The sequence below is a fragment of the Bicyclus anynana genome, chromosome 18 (assembly GCF_947172395.1).
Source record: "Bicyclus anynana chromosome 18, ilBicAnyn1.1, whole genome shotgun sequence".
Lineage (NCBI taxonomy): Eukaryota > Metazoa > Arthropoda > Insecta > Lepidoptera > Nymphalidae > Bicyclus > Bicyclus anynana.
In genome coordinates, this window is record NC_069100.1 from 13,648,861 (window position 1) to 13,670,692 (window position 21,832).

General features: G+C 37.4%; 1 protein-coding gene across 5 annotated transcripts in view; it reads left to right on the forward strand.

Annotated features, from left to right (window-relative positions):
- LOC112045944 (uncharacterized) overlaps positions 1-21,832 on the forward strand; it is an 88,825-nt gene that overhangs the window by 23,604 nt on the left and 43,389 nt on the right. For 2 of the 5 annotated variants that reach the window (XM_024082342.2, XM_024082344.2), the window contains exon 2: positions 18,369-18,510. The exons of 1 other annotated variant lie outside the window; for it this stretch is intronic. In XM_024082342.2, coding sequence (XP_023938110.2) covers positions 18,369-18,510 — 142 coding nt within the window. Of the gene's footprint in view, positions 1-18,368; positions 18,511-18,845; positions 18,925-19,000; positions 19,027-21,832 lie in introns of those variants that run through there. 2 more of the 5 variants (XM_052887168.1, XM_052887169.1) reach the window with 2 other exon arrangements.

Genomic DNA, 21,832 nt, shown 5'->3' on the forward strand with positions numbered 1-21,832 from the left:
ACTTTTAAACGGCTCAACCGATTGTCATCGCCCGTAAGACACCTTTGATACAGAAAAAACTAAATTGAAGTTGCTTCAACAGTTTGGGAGCTATGGTGCCACATACAGAAAGACACGTCAAACTTATAACACCCCTCTTTTTCCGTTGTGGGTAAGAAAAATAAGAATGGATCGTTAGTCAGCTAATTTTGATGAAATAAAGGTAATCATGACACAATCCTCGCGACGGGCGGGCCCTAGCGTGACTCAACACTGATTGAATTAGAGAATAACATTAATTAGCTTAATTAGGGGCGTTGATGGCGGTATTAAACGAGCCATGTGACACCCAACTAACTATACAATTGTAGTATGTATGCGCACTAAACAAACTTAAGGATTGTCTCAACAGCTCAACGGTAAGAGCGGTCGGACTCATTACCGAGGGTTGTGGTTCAATTGTCATCCCGTTGGTCTATTGTCGTACCCACTCCTAGCACAGTCTTTCCCGACTAGTTGGAGGGGAATGGGAATATTGGTCATATTTAAAAAGATATGGCAATATTCTTTAAAAAAAATGAAAAAAAAATAATAATAATATAAAAACTAGGGTTCTTCCCGGGAGAAACAGTAGCTTATGTCTGCTCTATGGTCTTATTTATCTCTATATCAAGTTTCATACAAATCGATTCAGTGGTTTGGCCGTGACTAGGTAACAGACAGAAGGTAACACAGATGGACTTACACATTTAAAATATTAGTGTGATGGAACTTTGCTACTTACTTTCATTTCCTAACTCATAGAAGACCTTTATTTTTTAATAATCAAGTTATTATATACGATAACTGCCAAGTTTGTACATTTAAGAATATTTTTAACCGACTTCAAAAAAAGGAGGTTTCTCAATTCGACCGAACATATTATTATCTATATTGATTATTAGTATATGTGATATAAAACCTTGAACTTATATTCATTGCGGTATAGAGGCAATATTCCGATGTTACTTAATTTATCTATAGTAATGTTATAAAGCTGAAGAGTGAGTTTGTTTGTTTGCTTGAACGCGCTAATCTCAGGAACTGCTGGTCCGATTTGAAAAATTCTTTCAGTGTTAGATAGCCCATTTATCGAGGAAGACTATATATTATTCCTGTATTCCTACGGGAACGGGAACCACGTGGGTGTAACCTCGCGAAGTCCGCTAGTTATTTCATATCCTTTCCAACTGAACTGAGTCTGTAAATCCAAAAGTGCCCGTAGAACAATTTTCTCTACGCGATATCGGTACGGATCCAATCGATAACGCATGCGTATAAAAAACCTGTACAAACAGTTACAGGCGAACAAACTCGACTGCGAACGAGTTTGCCAATGCTGTTGTGTTTTTTATCCGACCAACGCAGCGAGGATCCAGCGAATGAGAATAAAAATTATATTACCAGTATAATATAAGATAGCCGTAGGGTGTGGGTTCGAATCCGGCCCGGGGCATGCACCTCCAACTTTTCAGTTGTGTGCATTTTAAAAAAAATAATCGAGAGACTCGAGCTCAGCAGTGAGCCGAATATGAGTTGATAATAATGATGATGATAACACGCGATCCCATTTCAGTCTCAATTTTGAAAATTTCATTTTATACTAGCGGACGCCTGCAACTTCGTAACCTTTTTTTTATTTTTTCAACGCATGCAACGGGAATATAACTCAAAAGATATTTTTTTCCCGTTGTCACATTTTTTACCGTTGCTCCACTCCTATTGGTCGTCGTACCGTGATGTAATAATAAAACACATAACTATTTCTCAAGTTGACACGGGTAGCTTATTGGATCTGGTTAAAAATAAAAAAAAAATCCTGACGGTCTCCAATTTATACATATATAATAACGAGCTTATATTATTGTTAACATCACACTGATAAAAAGTCGATATATTCCAATTGCCATATAGGATCATCATCGTACCAATAAGTTACTCGTAAGAACCATCTCGATCACGACGGTCAGCGGGCTTATAAAACCGCATTATAATCGGTCCATTCGTTTAGAAACTACGATGTCACAGACACGCACTTCAAACTTATAAGTTCCATCTTCTTTACATCTATAGTAATATTATAAAGAGGAAAACTTTGTTTGTATGTTTGTTTGTTTGTTTGTTTGTAATGAATAGGCTCAAAAACTACTGGACCGATTTTAAAAATTCTTTTACCATTCAAAAGCTAGATTATCCAGAAGTATCATAGGCTAAATTTTATAGATTCTGTAAGATATTTGGGTTTTTCGGACACAAGGTGTCAAAAAATAAACCAGAAAAGTTACTTATTTTGCGTACGCTGTCTAAACTATAAAAAATTGAATCATAAAATGTTCTAATTAATTGTAGATCTTATAAATATTAGGGTAGGGCTAAGGTAGGAGTAGGGTAGGGATAGCGTAGGGTAGGATAGGCGTAGTTGAATGTTTAGATCGAGTTTCACGCGGACGAAGTCGCGGGCGTCCGCTAGTCGGGACTAAAGTACCGACTCTTCACAAGCTAAAAATAAATTACATAACCCTAGATGTTATCCATACCATATACTCGTAACTAGTGTCTCACAGTCATGCAGATTTCCATGTCTGCGAATGTACGCGCATGGGGAATAACAATTTTAAGGTTGGATCTGCTACAAGCGTCATAAGGCGAGGTGTACAACGGCACTGAAATGCCAGTGTGTCTGTCGGCAATACGAAATATAAACTGTCAAATACACTTTATGCTTTTCTAACCGAATTCAACAAAAGGAGGAGGTTCTCAATTCGACGCGTATGTTTAATTTTTTTTATGTTTGTTACCTCTTAACTTCGTCATTTATTAACCAATTTTAAAAAATCTTTTTTTGTTTGAAAGAGTATACTTCCAGATTGGTTCTATTTAATTTTTATGAAAATCGGTTTAGTAATTTTGTGTTAAAATCAAAATAACTGAAATACATCTTCAAAGTCGGTTCCATTTTTATTAATAAAGATTATTCTTTAGTTGTTTTTTTTGTTAAGGAGCTATTAATGAAATCTAGATATCTACATATTAACTCATACCAACTACATCTGATGTACATATTATAAAATAATAGTGGTTTAGTAATAGGTATCAGCTAAGTATGAATTGGCAAAGAAAACCTAATGAGTATTCTTATTAATTGATTATGAAACACGGCTAAAACTCACGTGATATTACGTCGGAGTATGCCCGACTAGTTTCAGAAGAGTATTCTTATATACATTTTCTTCAGTCTTCAATGTTTTTTAATTCATATTCAGCAGGCTTGTAATAAAAGAAATTGCCTATGGCACAGTAATCAAAAATTTTAAATTAACCCTCAAACAAATAAAAATTTTTGGGACATTTTTATAGAACCTCGTAAAAAAAGTTACTTTTAAAGGCTAAAAACTCAAGCCGATTAAATCATAAAGTTTTAGTACTAATTACTTATAGTAGCCGTTATATATAAGTTAAAGCCGTTTCTGAAAGAACCACGGGCGAGAACTTGTCTTTGAGTACTAAAACTTTATGATTTAATCGGTTTAAGTTAATGCATCATTGTGTTGGCACCGCCTTCACAGTGATCAGAAGGTAATACATACGATGTTATTTTTCGCTTTTTAGTTTATTTTTGTAATTATGAAGTCGGTTGATTTTTTTTGTTATGAAGATTTTATTTTTCTGTTTTTAGTGTGTCCTAGCATAGTGAATGATAGCGCCACAGTACGGGAAACACAAAATTTTAAATTACTGAACTTATTTTTTTATGAATATTTAATAAAACCTTCTGGAACTATACTTTTTCAAACAAATAAAGAATTTTCAAAATCGGTTAAGAAATGACGAAGTTGTAAGGTACCAAAAGAAAAAAAAAACATACGCTTTGAATTGAGAACTTCCTCCTTTTTTTGTAGTCGGTTAAAAATACAAATGTTTCCTCTTTATTTTAGAATTAGTAAAGATGATATTCTGCTGACTCATGTGAGTGTAGGTATAACAATACGTTAACATGGCAGATAAGTGAGTTTTCATGTGACAATATTAATCACTTGTTTGAGACATAATTACTAAGTTAAGGCTGGCCGCACACATTCGTTTTTTCCGAATCCTTTTTTCGTGTTCAATCAAAATAAAATAAAATCCTTTTCATGAAAGAAGTTCCCCAGACGCGGCGCTAATGTCTTATTGGCGCTCATTGTCATTTGGTAATGGCGGTCTTATTGTAATTTGTGTAACATCGGGACTTCTTTCATGAAAAGGACATTAAATTATGCACACGTACGTTTTTTTCCAAACGGAATAAATTCCGCGCGTACGTAACGAATGCGAGCCCTTGTGATAATATACATTCCGAATGAAGAAGAACGTAGAGTCTGCGATAGTCTCTCGGAATTCCAAATCGAAATAACGCATTAGGAAAACGAATACGGAAACGAGTAGGTATATGCGGCCGAGCTAAATGACATCATATCAATGCTGACGAAGTGACGTTCTAATCTAACTTTATGGGAGTATGCCCATACTTGATATGAATTTAATCACCAATTGTAAAAAGCTTACTTTTAAATCTAGTGTATACATAGAGACAAATGTAATTTATGGGTAATCGAAAGAGTAGTTAAACAATAATAATAAAAATTAAATTAAATTAGTTCGTAGGTTAAATTCTGGGTCAGCTATCTAACCTAAGAAATGCTAGAAATTGGATTTATAATGCATAAATGGAAAGATGTCTGTTAGAGAGATATATTATAATCTGGAATAACACAGGATATTCCCAATGGATATACATTTTTTTTTTATATATTTACAAGTTAGCCCTTGACTACAATCTCACCTGATGGTAAGTGATGATGCAGTCTAAGATGGAAGCGGGCTATCTTGTTAGGAGGATGAAAATCCACAATCCCTTCGGTTTCTACACGACATCGTACCGGAACGCTAAATCGCTTGACAGTACGTCTTTGCCGGTAGGGTGGTAATTAGCCACGGCCGAAGCCTCCCACCAGCCAAATCAAAGTATAGGTTTCACATGGGTGAAACCTCATCTATTATAAATCACTAGCTGAAGCCGCGCTGTTTCACCCGCGTGGTTTGAGTTCCCGTAGGAAGACGGGGATAATATATATCCTATGGCCTTCCTCGATAAATGGGCTATATAACACTGAAATAATTTTTCGTCGGACCAGTAGTTCCTGAGATTAGCGCGTTCAAACAAACAAGCAAACTCTTCAGCTTTATAATATTAGTATAGATTATCATTATATCTGGTGTGCAATTACGTTTGCTATAAAAGCAACTCGTATAAAATTTATCTCTAACACACACTTGATTAGTGTGCACCCAGCTTTAAGTATTTCCGCCACGTGTTTTTATTATGTAATGTACTGATATAGAAACCACAGCAATATGTAGGACGTAGGCATTATACAGGATGAGTGGAAACGGCATAAGTGGCGTTAACTTTTAAGTATGTAGTTCTTTTTTTATATGTGTAATATTCTACATTAAAGATAAGACCGGCTTTAAAGGTATCGTTTTTATACCATACTTGGGAAGTTACCATACCGGCCGAGTGAACATTTGAGTAATTTTGTCGTGAGCAAGATGTCCTATACCCAGTAGTATTCTACTAAAGCCGGATTTATATTTATCTGACGTGTCGTGCCGTGGCGCATCAGAACAGAATCGGTATCATAAATTTTGTATGCGACTCAACAGAAGCCATCACGACACGTCACAACACATAAGTGTAAACGTTGCCATACAAAATGTATGATACCGATTCTGTTCTGATGCGTCACGACACGTCACGCCAGACAAATGTAAATCCGCCCTAACACTACAGAACTTTCTTATCGTTGAGTCGAACCAATACCAAAGACTTCTAAAAAGGAAAATCGGAAAGATTTTTACTGATACCTTAGTAGCTCCACGATTAGGTCAACGAACTCAGATTCGAGATGTTAAGGTATCGATCCCTGACCAGTGGAGTATTGATGCCGTGTCATTTATTAATATTGTTATTATACAAAAGTGTTACAGTTAATAATGTGTACCTTAAGCTAAATCTTTACTAATATTAATAAAGATGAATGTTTACGTGTACAAATTACATATACCATGACTTACCATTAATATTACCATAAAACAGACAGTGTTTTGAAAGATTTACGGTAATATGGTATGGACGTCCATCTGCTGATATGATGGTGATAATGATGAATTTATTATTTAGTCATTAAACCACTAGCCTAACACGAAGCAATACCCTTCAACCCACATTCGGCTCACTGCTGAACTCGAGTCTCCTCTCAGAATGAGAGGGGTTAGGCAAAATATTCCACAATTAAATTATATAGCCATAGTTCATTTAAAATCTTTAAACATTATAACGTATATTTGAGGGCATCAATAGCTCAACGGGAAGCGGTCGGACTCATAACCGAGGGGTGGTGTTTCGATCCTTGCCCCGTTGGACTATTGTCGTACCCACTCCTAATACAGTATTTTGTCGACTAGTTGGATTGGAATGGGAAATATTGGTCATATTTAAAAGATATGGCAAATATTCTTTTCAAAGGAAAAAAAATATCTATTGTTGAGTTTCTTGACTACTCTTCTCGGAAGAATCTGCTGTTCGAAACTGGTAGTAAAGTCGCTAATCACCAACTGAAATCACTTATCAAAAGTGCTTGTATAAATTAATGAATTTAAAACTAAAATAAAACATAGCTAATATTCTTCAAAAAATGTTGTTGATTTGAATCGGGAAACGAATCCCCGACCTTGCTGTCCGCAAGCGAACATGCTAACCACTTGACCAAGGACGCTGTTGACTTAGCTACTTGGTAATTTTTATATGGTCATATTCGAAGAACGTGAAAATAATAAATGAAGTAGGCGTTTCGTTGAAACGTATTTTTGTTTTGCATAATTTATGGACAGGTGACGCGAGCTATGACGACATGTGACGCGTGTCTGATGATTATTTATTGTTGACTTATAAGTTCCCGGGTTTGATTCCATGCTTCCAAAACAATTCTAATTTGACTTAGCTCTAAAGTGGTTGGTTTATTATGTACTACCTAAATAATAACTGTCTTGATGAATGGTTTCTTTTAATTTAAAAATTGTTTTAATAGGGCCTAAAAAGCTTGTTTTTGATTTTAATAGTGTAGCGTGCCTTATATTCAATCATAAATACCGTTTGCAGTGAACCCTAAGCAGGCAAACTGCTAGGTAAACATTTTCTGTAAGAACGTTCGCTTCGATGTGAAGTTAAGGCAGTCGTTCCTAACTCGTCCCTACCAACGCTCGTGTTCTAGTATTCATTAACCAGTCCGCTTAAGTAAGACATTTTATATACTTTAAATTTATATTATTCGTGTGTATCAATAAACGTTAATTAGTTCGTCTACTTGATTTATTATTTGGATTCCTGACAGAGGCACGCATTAACCTTCTTTAGCACATCCACCTATCAATCAATTAATTCCCACATAATCATCACCCATAATAGCATTCATTTCAAAATAATGTCAGAGGGCAAGTCCAGGATTTTCTTACCCTTCTGAGAGTGGAACACCTTGGTACAGCTCATTCCGGCCATCCTCTGGAACCACTGGTTACCTAAACCACAAAAGCACCGGTCACACAAGAGAAGATGTGGATCGAAGTTTCCTATTGCACCAATGGTACCTGAACTCCAAACGGTCAGACATTTAGGAGTATAATACTATAAGTAGAAGTATAATATTATTTAAAGAGTTCAACCGTTTTTAGTTCTGCTTTCCGCGTTCTTTGTAATATTTTAAGGGCAGGCCCTACAGAGGCCCTTATCCTTCTAAGGTATCAGCACATTAGGATAATTAGGCTTCCATAAGCCTGCGTGGTGGACTATTAGCCTCCCAACCCCTCTCACTCTGAGCGGAGGCTTGTGCTTAACAGTGAGCCGAATTTGTTAATGTTGATTATAATGATATCTACATACGATAGTTATCAAAAAATTAGGAATATTGGTATTGTGGCAGCAAAAACATACCTAGATATAAGCAAGGCTTAAATACATTTAAGAAATTAGATATCACGTGTCTCAAACAGTGAAGGAAAAACATTGTGAGGAAACTTCTTAATTCTCTACGTGTGTGAATTCTGCCAATCCGCATTGGGCCAGCGTGGTGGACAATTGAGCATGGGTTGATATTATTATTATTACAAGGGGCCTTATCATTCGCGAGGAACGGGCACTTGTCCAGAGTGCCCAGTGAGAAAAAGGGACCTGTTTACCTGGTGCTTTCCGCCTTTAAAGTCGCAGACAACAGCTTGTGTATACGTACGGCCCACAGTACGTACCGGCTGCCTACCTACGTCAAATATTTGCGGGGGAGTTTACGCAAACCGTCTCGATAACGGCGGGATGGAAAAACGTGGATATGCCTCGAACTATATATTTATGTATACCTGGCACTGTATGTATGTATGTGTACCTGGTGTAAAACTGTATTGGTAGTGTCTATGAAGCGAGCGATTTTGCACTGAAAATTGATGGAAATTCGTATTTTGCGTTCATTCAGACTCAATGGCGCGCATAAGTTTTTTAAAACTATGGTAGGGTAGGCATACAAAATAGAAAATTCTAATATTGGTTTAATAAGTCCTCTGGCTAACTAACCGAGGGTATGGACTGCACTGCCACCGCATGTACTCTCTCACTCTAATTAAAAATGAGGGTAGAAATTGCTAGTCATTTCACACCTAATAATAATTAACTTGTAAATTAATAAATGTTAACTATAAATTACTGAAAATAAATTAATAGGAAAAGACCAATTACTCGTAGATAAACTCGTAGTTAATATGTTATGGGCAATAGAATAATCTATAATATAAAAATGAATCTTCGTAAGCGCAAATCTCGAGAACGGCTGAACCGATTTCGCTAATTCTTTTTTTGAATACTCCTTGAAGTACGAGGATGGTTCTTTGTTGATGTCGAGGTTGGGAAGAAGTGCAAAAAAATTCAAAACGAAGCTTGACCGGGTCCATTGGTTTAAAATAAATAAGTTATGAAATGACATGCGTTTTTAACCAACTTCCAAAAAGGAGGAGGTTCTACGTTTGGCTGTATGTATATTTTTTTCTCTTAATTTATTTCTAATTTGTATGTTGGTAAACTGCACATCGAGTAGGGCTGTAGTAATAGCTCCAATGCGGGCTGGCAGGCAGATAAACACGGCTAAAGCCATACAAACAATTTTTTCTTGCTTTAATAAACTAGGTACCTTCTACCTATTATTGTAAAAAAAAAATTATTGATGTTTATAAAAATGTGTGGTTCACTAAATTGTTGTTTTTCAAAGCCGACGTAAAATCTTGCACGTTAGCGAATTTAAAGTAATATTTAGTCCACACTAATCTCACGCGCGGTGCCCTCGGTCGTTGACCTCGTTGCGTAATCCAAATTTAAGTATTGCCAGGTTTCCCTCCTGGAGTTGGGAGAATTGTACGGTGGAGTGACTTTTAGTGGGGAAAAAATTATTATCTAGGAATTTATATTACGTGTTAACGTGAACGTTAAATGCATAATTTTAAGTTTTGGTCAATATATTATTGTTATTCACCCGATTATTGTTATTAGTCACCCGATTATTGTTATTAGTTGAACTTGATACCACTTTTATAATAAAAATCCGTACTTAGCGGATACCTTCCAACTATAAACTACCTCCCTGCCAAATTTCATCATTGTACGTCAAGCGGTATTCGAAATTTTGTGATGAATGAAATGACCTTTCGCATATTTACATGAAATGGTACCAATCTGCAATATACTCTTTGTATGTAATTATGCTGAGCTGTACACCCTTTCTTTTTACGGGTTACAGACAGACATGCTGTCTTCATGGTTGGATACTGTTTGTAAATTTTAAATCTGAATAAATTTATTTTCTTTCTTTTCTTCTTTCTTAATGAGAACCTCCCTTTTTTGAAGTCAGTTAATAATAGATAACAACACCTTATGCTATTTTGTGTTGCTAACAGAATCCTTAATTTAAAAAAAAATATTTGGCTATGGGAACCTTACAAAAAAGTTTCCATAGTTCAACGCCCTTGACTGAGGCGCCAAAAACGTGGACGCTCAAAGCTTCACTCAAGGTCGTGCAAATAGTGTCGAACGTTTACATTCATTTCATGCAGTGCCACGGTTTATGTAACACCCAGTGGCGGTCACAAGGTCCCTAACTAGGGTAGGCAATTTTTTGTAAAAATTGTACTCATCATCATCATCATTATCAACCCATATTCAGCTCACTGCTGAGCTCGAGTCTCCTCTCAGAATGAGAGGGGTTAGGCCAATAGTCCACCACGTTGGCCCAATGCGGATTGGCAGACTTAACACACGCAGAGAATTAAGAAAATTCTCTGGCATGCAGGTTTCCTCACGATGTTTTCCTTTACCGTTTGAGACACGTTATATTTAATTTCTTAAATGCAAAATAAATGAAATATATTATATGTAATGTAATACAGGTTTTGACAACTTTTTGGTGACGAAAAGATTTTTAAAATTAAAATAATTTATATTTATTATAGTAAGATACATAATTATTAGTATAATTAATAGTTTTAAATAAAAGCACAGACGAATTAAGTAACGTAAATTAATAATAATATAAATTACACTAGCGGACGCCCGCGACTTCGTCCGCGTGACACTCGATGTAAACTTTCAACTACCTCTACCCAACGCCACCCCTACCCTACCCCCTACCCTACCTTACCCTACCCTACCCCTACCTTACCCCTACCCTACCCCTACCCCTACCAATACCCTACCCTACCCCTACCTTTTCCTGAATTTTCTTTGCTATAAACCTCACGGAGCCCGAGACCTTTCCAACGAATGCAAAACTGTGGAAATCGGTTCGTGAGTTTTAGAGTTATAGCGTCAGGAAGGAAAACCCGACTTATTTTTATATAGTAGATTTATTCTACACGGATATACATCGTAATAAGTAAAGTTACAAAAAAACAATGTGAGGTCAAAAGTGAAGGCAATTTCACAACATTTGCGTGTGATACCTAGAAGTCAGCGTCCGCCAAAACATTATTTCGATTATCAGAATTTTGTGTATTCAGATTCCTTGATTAGTCACGATTAAATGACGATTTTTGGAGGTAGCTGTAATAGGTATTTCAACTTGTATTAAAAAAAAAACAAATTCCACTGGAAATCACAAGCATGCAATGGCGTGTACTTTGTTATCTTAGTGTACAATATCTTATTTAGCAATTAATTATAGTTTTAAATATAATTAGGATAATGAGCCGACTCGCCAACTGCTTGGTACAGTTTGGCGAGACAATAGCATGAGATAATAATTGTCAGGTCATTTCATTAAAATAAAATAAAAAAAAGCAAAAACTATATATATCTTGCGGACTCAATACAAGCCTTTATTAGAGAACTAGTGGACGCCCGCAACTTCGTCCACGTGATATTTAGTTTTTCACAAATCCTCAGGAACCATGAATTTTTCGGCATGAAAAGTAGCCTATGTGTTAATCCAGAGTAAAATCTATTGCCATTCCAAATTTCAGCTAAAACGGTTAAAAATTGACAAAGCTTCATACAAACTTTCATCCCCTATTTTATCCCTATGGGGGTAGAATTGATCAAAATCCTTTCTTAGCAGTTGCCTACGTTATAACATCTACCTGCATGCCAAATTTCAGCCCGATCCGTCTAGTGGTTTGGGCTGTGCGTTGATAGATCACTGTCAGTCAGTCAGTCACCTTTGAGTTATATATATTTAGATTAGGTAATTATTACTCATTTTCTGATGGCACCGTGATAGCCCAGTTATGTGCATTTTAAAGAATTATACACGTGCTTCGAACGGTGAAGGAAAAACATGCATACCTGAGAATTTTCCTTATTACGTGTGTGAAGTCTGCCAATTCGTATTGGACCAGCATAGTAGACTATTGGCCTAACTCTTCTCATTCTAAGAGGAGACTCGCGTTCAAAAGTTAATGATTACCATGATCTGAAAAAAAAAAAATAATAAACCTTAGCTGAGATTGATGTGGGCTCTCTTCTTTTTTTTGCTCTTTGGAACCCTCGTTACCTTAATTTTAAGTTTTCGACTTAACCATTAAATCATGACATAACTTAATGTTCCTAAAATGCTTGTAAACCAAGCCTAATTGAAATAAATGAATTTTGAATTTTTATACATTTTGTTTTGGCGCCGAGATAGCTCAGAGGATACGACCTCTGCCTTTGATTCAGAGGGCGTAGGTTCTAATCCGGTCCGGGGCATGCACCTCCAACTTTTCAGTTAAGTGCTTTGCAGTTTTAAGAAATTAAATATGCTTGTGCTTCAAACTGTGAAGGAGAAACGGTGTGAGGAAACCTGCATACCTGGGAATTTTCTTAATTATCTTCGTATGTGAAGTCAGCCAATCCGCATTGGATCAGTGTGGTGGACTATTAGCTCTTCTCATTCTGAGAGAACATTCGTTCTCAAAAATGAGCCGAATTTGGGTTGTTAATGATGATCCATTTTGTATAATTTGTACGTTAAGTGCCTACCCTTATTAAACACATTGTGCACGCCATGAGTTCTCCGTGTGAGACCCAACTTGAGTTTCACAGTAAAATCAAAATTGGGAATAGCCTGCTCTTATTGGATTAATTAGTTAAACCCATTTCACGCCCGAAGAGGCTCTGATAATAATGGCTGATCGTCAATGGCTATTTGCATTCAACGTGATGCTCTAAGGGCGCGTTCCCATTACATTGTAACGATTTTTTAACCTTTAAAGAACTATTCTTATTCACTTTAAAGTTAAAGTTAGCCCTTGACTACAATCTCACCTGTTGGTAAGTGATGATCCAATCTAAGATGAAATCGGGCTAACTTGTTAGAAGGAGGATGAAAATCCACACCTCTCACGATTTCAACACGACATCGTACCGGAACGCTAAATCGCTTGGCGTTACGTCTTTGTCGGTAGGGTGGTAACTAGCTACGGCCGAATTTCAACTCAACACACTTCTCGTTTAGAGTCTGTTGGTTTTAGACAAGTCATTTTTGGGAGTTTGTCCATAATCATTAGTTTTAATACTGCTTAATACTAGTTTGCGTAGAATGGATTTTACAACGTTTTTTCCGAATCGACAGTGGTAGTTTCGAATTTATCTCTGTCTCTTTCTTACGATACTATAGACAGAGAGAGATAGAGACGAATTCGAATATAGCACTGTCGAGTTATTAAGTCTTCGTTACAGAATAGCGCTACTGCCTTTGTTATCTTAAAATATTATTTTGTGTTAATCCTATAATTGACAAAATAAAATGACGGCCTCCGTGGCGCAGTGGTATGCGCGGTGGATTTATAAAACGGAGGTCCTGGGTTCGATCCCCAGCTGGTCCGATTAAGGTTTTCTTAATTGGTCCAGGTCTGGCTGGTGGGAGGCCGTGCCGTGTAGGGTGGTAACTAGCACGGCCGTTTGGCCGTGGCTAGTTACCACCCTACCGACAAAGACGTACCGCCAAGCGATTTAGCGTGCCGGTACGATGTCGTGTGGAAACCGAAAGGGATTTTCATCCTCCTCCTATCAAATCAAGTTAGCCCGCTTCCATCTTAAATTGCATCGTCACTTACCATCAGGTGAGATTGTAATCAAGGCCTAACTTGTAAAGAATAAAAAATAAAAAAAAATTACACCAGAAACCATAATGTCAAATCAGGCTTGGCTGACGTTATTTATTTAAAGACACCGAGTTCGCAAATGTCTCAAAAGACAAACTATCGTACGTCACAGTTTGAACGCACCCTATCCTACGGGGATTTCAACCAAATTCAGATGAAATTATAGGATTGAAACAGAAAGACTAAGCCGGATTGGATGACACAGTTCTTGTTCAGCATGTAACTGGTCTTGGATTTTAAGCTCGAATTTATTTGGACATTTATAATTAAAGCTTCTAAGTTAAGGGACTGGACAACAAGAGCTTTTAAGTTCGCTCCCCGTTCGTTTGACTTTTGTTGTATCCACTCTTTTACGACTATAGTTTACGACTAAAATATGGGCTATTTTAGTCAATTTTTGTATTGGCATTGCCTCCTAGATTTGTCTCTTATAAGGAAGCCTTAATTTTTGTAGCCAATTGCATGGAATTATTTAAAATTAAAAAAAAATCATTGTAGCACGGTTTACCCGCGTGGTAATGTTAATTACATTACGAAGCGACCTGTAGTAATTAATAATTTTGTGATATTGTTTAAGGTTTTGTATTGAGTACATTACGAAATGGGAGTAGAAAAAAGTAAGATTAGAACCGTAATTTTATTTTTTTAATCGCCGAAGCCAATAGACAGAGATAGTTATACTGATAAGGGAAACTCTACAAAATAAAAATAGTATAAAAAAATCCTTTGTGTCTATTAGATATAAACGCTCTACTCAAATATGAACTTTATTGTAATAGAAATATGACACTGAATCGTATTGGCTGCTATTAACTTTTTCCTTTAAAGTAAATAGACTTTGGATTCTTCGTATCGACTTGGTTCTTTGAAACGTGTTTATGGGAATAAATTACAACTTGAAGTTAGTTTTGATAACACGTGTTACTAGACATATAGAACCATTATTAAGTCCTTCATCGCGTCTGTCTGTCTCTCTGTATGTGGATACTACTGAATGGATTAACTGTAGTTAATCCATTCAGTAAATAAAACTATATACCATAGTCGGGCATATAGTTTTATTTATTTATTGATACACAACAACCAACAATACCAACAAGAAACATTATTAATCTATACATCATAAGAAATCTCTTAGTGCTGGTGCTAAACGATACCCTAAATATGAAATTAAAAGTACCAATTTAGTTTAAACAACAGTTTTCGCTTATATACTTTCCTTTTGATAGTTGGTACACCATATTCTTCAAACAGAAACTCAGCGATAATGGTATCAAATAATGCGGCTGTAGTACTTCCTCAGACGAGATCTGTCCCACAGAACCCTACTCTGGGTTTCTTGACGAAAAACCCAATGCTATTTATTGGGACGGCAGAGAATCAAATCCGGAATACGCAGGCAACTATCCACTACACTGACGAGGCAGTTAATACAATTATTGTTTTTACGCAAACAAAGTTTATATAAACAAGGGATTTAATATAAAAGCTCGGCAGGGGAGCGAGGGCGGTTTCAACCCACGTCCAATAAATCTTCCCCGAGCTAGAGGGTGGGGTTGTGTTGGTGAACTAAATATAGAAATAGGAACTATTTGTTATAATTTAATTTGAATGACGATATAATTGCCTAGAGCCGTGATAGCGCAGTAGATATGACCTTAGCCTCTGATTCCGGATGGCGTAGGTTCGAATCTATCCTGGGCATACACCTCCAACTTTTCAGTTATGCATTATAAGTAATAAAATATCACATGTCTCACACGGTGAAGGAAAAACATCACGAGGAGACTTTCATACCTAAAAATTATCCTAATTTCTCTTCGAGTGTGAAGTCTGCAAATCCGCATTGGGCCAGCGTGGTGGACTATTAGCCTAAACCCTCTCATTGTGAGAAGAGACTCGAGCTGATCAGCAGAGGGCATATCCATTGGGCTTTCACGGCTTACCTTACAACTGTTTCTTTCATAGTCATCAGTATGTGCCAATTCCGATGGTATGCTGCGGGCATAGGTTTTGTTTCTCTTAGCATTGAGGCCTACCTTGAGGCTCTTATCATTGAGGCTCACCGTGGTTAGAGGGCTTCAGGTGGTGGTAAATCTTTGACTCTAACTATTAGATGTTAAAGATATGATCTGAAATTTGACAGCATTTCTTCTCCGAGGCTCGAGGGTGTTGGACCAACACCAACTAACCCAGTCCAGAAGCTTAAAGACGTCTTCCAATGCGGCGGTAAATAGTTCCGGAAAGATCACATCTACGTATACTCACAGCGCCTGGTCTATATATGTATTTATAAGTTTTGGGTATAAACTAAATAAAAAAGAAAAAATTACATATTGAAAGCCGAAATAAAAAAGAAAAGCAACTATATGAAACGCCAAACGGCACCGATCCCGAGTGGAATGTTATTCCGCTATCAATCTTATCGGGGCCCCGATCGGTATCGATAAAGCCCCGGTGACGTCACCGATCCTAGCGATTGATTGTCAACACGATGACGTAACGATGCGGATCTTCCACATGAAGGAAACTCGATGGGCTTATCTTGTTTGCTTGAGTTATTGATGCATTATATTTTGTTGTTAATATTCAATTGTATAGTATGCGCCAAACTTGTAGTCCGCTCTGATATTGCAGCTCGCCGAACTGCGCAGCTATTATAGCCAATGATTATTTTATACTATAGATATGTTACGTGCCTACAAAATCACCACAAAAAGTGATCCAAAATTAGCGATTTTTTTAATCCACTGATTTTGCCACATGCACAATTTTGTGTTTACTTACATTACATATTTATTGTATATATAGTTTGCCCTCAACACACAACTCGACATTGTGTACAATATTGCTACTCGACATTGTGTACTCCAAAGGGCGAGCGACTATAAACCCCTTTGTCTTTAGTAATAGGGTTCTACGTAACAATATTGAGGTATTAAGTGTTAAATAACTTTCGTTGTTTGATTAGCGACTAAATTAAATTAAGACAATTATGCACATTTCTCCGCCTCATTGCCCTGTCTCTAGTATAAAATATCGTTGATAATAACCCCGTCGGGTTATGTTTTTGTATACCGCCCAGCTCTACGCCTCGTGTTATCATACTATACCAAAGAGTCCAATCAAACGTCTAACTTAGTTTTCAAGACACCCACACATGCTAACATTATTAAAGCAAGTAGTGAATGGACTAAGATCCTGTATATCCCAGACCTCTGCCATTTTATAAAAGCTGAAACTTTGTCCGCTTGTGCTCTTACAATATGAAAGTGCGGTCTAGACAAGTATGGAGTGTGATGGTGATGGTGGTTTTGGGAGCTAGCAGTTTATAAAGGTTCACCCATGCTATCTGAAAAACACTTTAATAAACGAAATTCAGATTCTATGTTACAAATGGCATCCGCTGCCTACTGGTGGATATCTATACTAATATTATAAAGGTGAAGAGTGTGTTTGTTTGTTTGATTGAACGCGCTAATCTCAGGAACTACTGGTCGGATTTGAAAAATTCTTTCAGTGTAAGACAGCACATTTATGGAGGAAGGCTATAGGTTATAATAATACCCGTATTCCTAAGGGAACGGGAACCACGCGAGTGAAACCGCGCGGCGTCAGCTAGCCATACAATATGTAGATAACAGAGTCGTTGTTTATTTTAATAGGTTGATAACTAAGACGAAAATAGTGAATAGGTCAGCTGAACATGAGGAGTATCGTATGGCTATCTATCTATAAGACGCCCAAGTGGCGCAGTGGGTAGTGACCCTTCTGTATCCAAGGTTCGATTTCCACATAATTAAACCCTACACACTTAACTAGGTTGCGGTGTGTGTTTTCTTTCAATCTGGTACAGGAGTATGTTATGTGTGTACAGTGCGTACATGTGACTTCCCAGTCACGAATGATTTGTTTTCGCGTTACCACATACGCGAACATAGACATATCGCAAAGGAGTGACGTAACGAATGCGGATCACACCGTGGGAGGATCACGGACGCAGGAATGTAGCTGTGTGGAGAACTGGTCTTTTATGTTGTATGATGTATGTATGCAAACTTGTTCGTGTGGGAAACTTTCAAACTATGATGTACTATGACATTTAACACAATCGAATATAAACCAAATATATAATGAATAAAATCAGGCGTTACTTTGCGGAAGTTCATTATGATTACTAATTTTAATAAACTACTTTGCTGTTATTCGCCAAAAACTGGCGAGTTCATGAGACATTGTCATTTGGATCCGACAGTAAATTCTCTACGCACATTTCACTCCAAAAGCATTCTCAGAAGATGTTGACTCTACCAGGATCTTCTGAGGATGCTTATTATGACGATACTTCGTGTCTGAATGTTGTAGATACAACAAGCTTCATTTGCCTGTAATTTCACCAGCACTCTTTAGGACGGCGGTAGTCGCCAGACAATAAGCGTCGTGGTAACCCTTCACTATTAAAGTTTCGATCTTAAACAGGGTTTTTTGATGGGTTGCCACGAAGCTCAATGATTGGTGCTATAATTGCATCAGCTCTCATTCATAAGAACGGTGGTAGTAGATACTTCCCCGAAAACGATCTTGTACTAGTTAATTTCTTACAATAGGATTGTTGTAAAAGTTTGCGTTTCTGTGAACAGGAGCACCACCTCCAGAGGGCGATATCGGGCACGGGGCTCATCATCCCCACGCCGGAGGTGTGCCAGGTCTCCGACGTGGAGTTCTACGAGCGGTGCTACCCGCCCGACTACAAGATGCCCAAGCAGCACATACACATGCAGCGTGAGTGCGATCTCTTTGCGTTTGTCCGCTTTATACCGTTAAGTTGTACGAGCGGTGCTACCCGCCCGACTACAAGATGCCCAAGCAGCACATTCACATGCAGCGTGAGTGCGATCTCTTTGCGTTTGTCCGCTTTATACCGTTAAGTTGTACGAGCGGTGCTACCCGCCCGACTACAAGATGCCCAAGCAGCACATTCACATGCAGCGTGAGTGCGATCTCTTTGCGTTTGTCCGCTTTATACCGTTAAGTTCTACGAGCGGTGCTACCCGCCCGACTACAAGACCTAAGCAGCACATACACATGCAGCGTGAGTGCGATCTCTTTGCGTTTGTCCGCTTTATACCGTTAAGTTGTACGAGCGGTGCTACCCGCCCGACTACAAGATGCCCAAGCAGCACATACACATGCAGCGTGAGTGCGATCTCTTTGCGTTTGTCCGCTTTATACCGTTAAGTTCTACGAGCGGTGCTACCCGCCCGACTACAAGACCTAAGCAGCACATACACATGCAGCGTGAGTGCGATCTCTTTGCGTTTGTCCGCTTTATACCGTTAAGTTGTACGAGCGGTGCTACCCGCCCGACTACAAGATGCCCAAGCAAGCAGCACATACATATGCAGCGTGAGTGCGATTCTTTGCGTTTGTCAGCTTTGGGAAGCTACACTATCCCAGTCTTCCTACGGAAACCACCGTCTGTTAGTAATTAATATTGCAGTAGGTGCTCTGGGTAGGTTAGTTTCCCACCACATATCTATGCTAGTTATTCAACAATTCCTTAAATTAACCTGATAATTAAATATTTCATTGGTCGAGTACCACAGAGAGTGCGCTAAATCAATCGTAGTGTTTTATGGATATTTTTTTTAATTAGCCTAACCAAGGACTCAACCCTGGACTTTGTAATGCGCAACGAAATAAGTAAGCCTTAGAGTAACGAGACATTCATAATAATAAACACATCTTGAGCAAGGTTTATGTCAGAGATGGTAAAATCAATGTCGAATATTGTTTGTATTACATCACTGCATACCTACTTTGTGTCGTAAAACTGCCTCATAGTGTAGTTTGTAGCTTATTCACATCATGAGGTTCCAGGTTTGATTCTCGGATCAGGTAATCCTACTTATAACAATAATAATTTCTTTATTTATGGTTTACAAAGGCCCTTATGTTACAAACGTGAAAGTTAGTTTGGATGTTTGTTACTCTTTAACGCCGTAACTACTAAACCGATTTGGCTGAAAGTGCTACTCTTTGCCCCGAAAATCTGTTGGTTTCCCGAGATTGTTACTCACACAATCCTTGTTTTCTTTTTAGCACATTTGGCTGTTATTTGACATAAAAATGTGAAAACCATAATTTTACGCAGACGAAATTGCGGTTTTCAACTAGTTTATTTAATATAATAAAACTTTTGACTGACTGATCATTCGCCGCAGTTGAGTAATTAAATTTTTTTTATTGAAAACTGCATATATATTGAAAACTAATAACTGACTCACAAGTTTAGAGGGTTTCTTTGTCTAAAATCTACTCAGTTATCGAATCGTCCAACTTGTATGGACGATCCCTAAGTTTTTTTTTATTTTTTTTTATTATGAATAAGCAAGCCCTTAGCTGCAATCACGCCTGACGGTAAGCGATGATGCAACCTATGGTGGAATGCGCTTGCCTAGAAGATCCCTATTCACTCTTGACTTGAATATACCCATGTTGTTGGTGGTGGGGAAAATGGAAGCTGGAAGAGCATGCCACAAGTCTAATCGGATTCCACAATCCACAAAGTATATTCTGAATTCAATGCTCCCAAAAGGTTTGAGTCAAAACTCATTATGTACGAAAACACTTAAAAGTAATCACCTTTAAAGTACGTACCTACTTCATAATATTATCTCCCGAAACTGAGAATTGATAAAAAGCGTCAGCAAAAAAAAAACTCTACTCCTGCATTTCCTGCGACCGTTAACGATAAGAAATCGCGAATGTCCCGTTCATTTCTTAAACTACGTCCCTGACTTCCTTATCACGACGTGATAAGGCTTAAAATCGAATAGCAATGTCTTTTCGCTCAGAAAAGACGTGTCTGTTTCAGAAATGTAAGCTCTATTGTGTTTGGATTTAAAGTTCAAATTCAATTATGTTAATTAATTTACACGTAGATAGGGTTGTCGCGATTGTTGTAGCATTAATGCTGTCGTTTCGTAATTATTGTTATTACTTATTATGTTTGTACTGTGAATGTTTTAAATAAGATTTTTGTTTGCTGCGTATTACTAGAGACCCGGCAAACCGCACCGCGCCGCTCGTAACGTTGTTCTGTCATGTAAACTTCTTTACAACATATTTTTAAAGCTGCCAAATATACATAAAAAATATTAAACTGGGTCATTTTTTGAAGGAATGCGACCACAAACATTGTCAATTTTTAGTAGGTAGGTTGGTATGAGCATATAGCACCAGAACCGTTGACACAATCAAAAATGCTTCACAAGATTACGAAAATCTAAAAAATAAACGAATATTACAAAAAACTTAAAAAATAAATGATCGTGTAAATAATCTATACGTATAATAAATCTGTAGAGAGGTCAATTCTGAGCATGAAATACATTTCCAAAATAACTATCAGGGGGTGATTAGTGATCGATACTGATGCCAAAAATGCAGTAAGTAAAATTTTCGTCTGTCTGTCTGTATGTTCGTTATAGAAACAAAAACTACTCGACGGATTTTAACGAAACTTGGTACAATTATTCATCATACTCCTGGGCAGGTTATAGTATACTTTTTAACACTACGATCAATAGGAGCAGAGCAGTAAATCCGGAAATATTGGGAAACCGGGAGAAGTTACTTCATTGTTACGGCGACACTACTGCAAGGGCTGAATTAAAGAGGTCTATGGGCGGACGAAGTCGCGAGCTCCGCTAGTGACAAATATCACTGAAAAAAAAATTTGACTATCCACAACCCTAATATGATAATTCCCATGCCATTCTTGCATTATGAAACAATTTGACGAATATCGACTTTAGCACGTCCGGTTAAGATGCAAATCGCTTTGTATCTTTCATTGATACAGAATGCGTATGAGTCAACTCAATTATTATTGCCAGCCGCAATGCACAGCTGATTCTGATTGTTACGGTTTGTACGTCATGCATAGTAAAATATGCCTTATTTTGATATGCAAAAAGATTGATTATAGATTGAATCTCCATAATGATATAAGTTTCTTCTTTAAAGGAATATAGACACTATTTTTGTATAGATTGAGTGTAATTTTGTCTGAAGGTTTTGTTTAGATATCTATGAATAC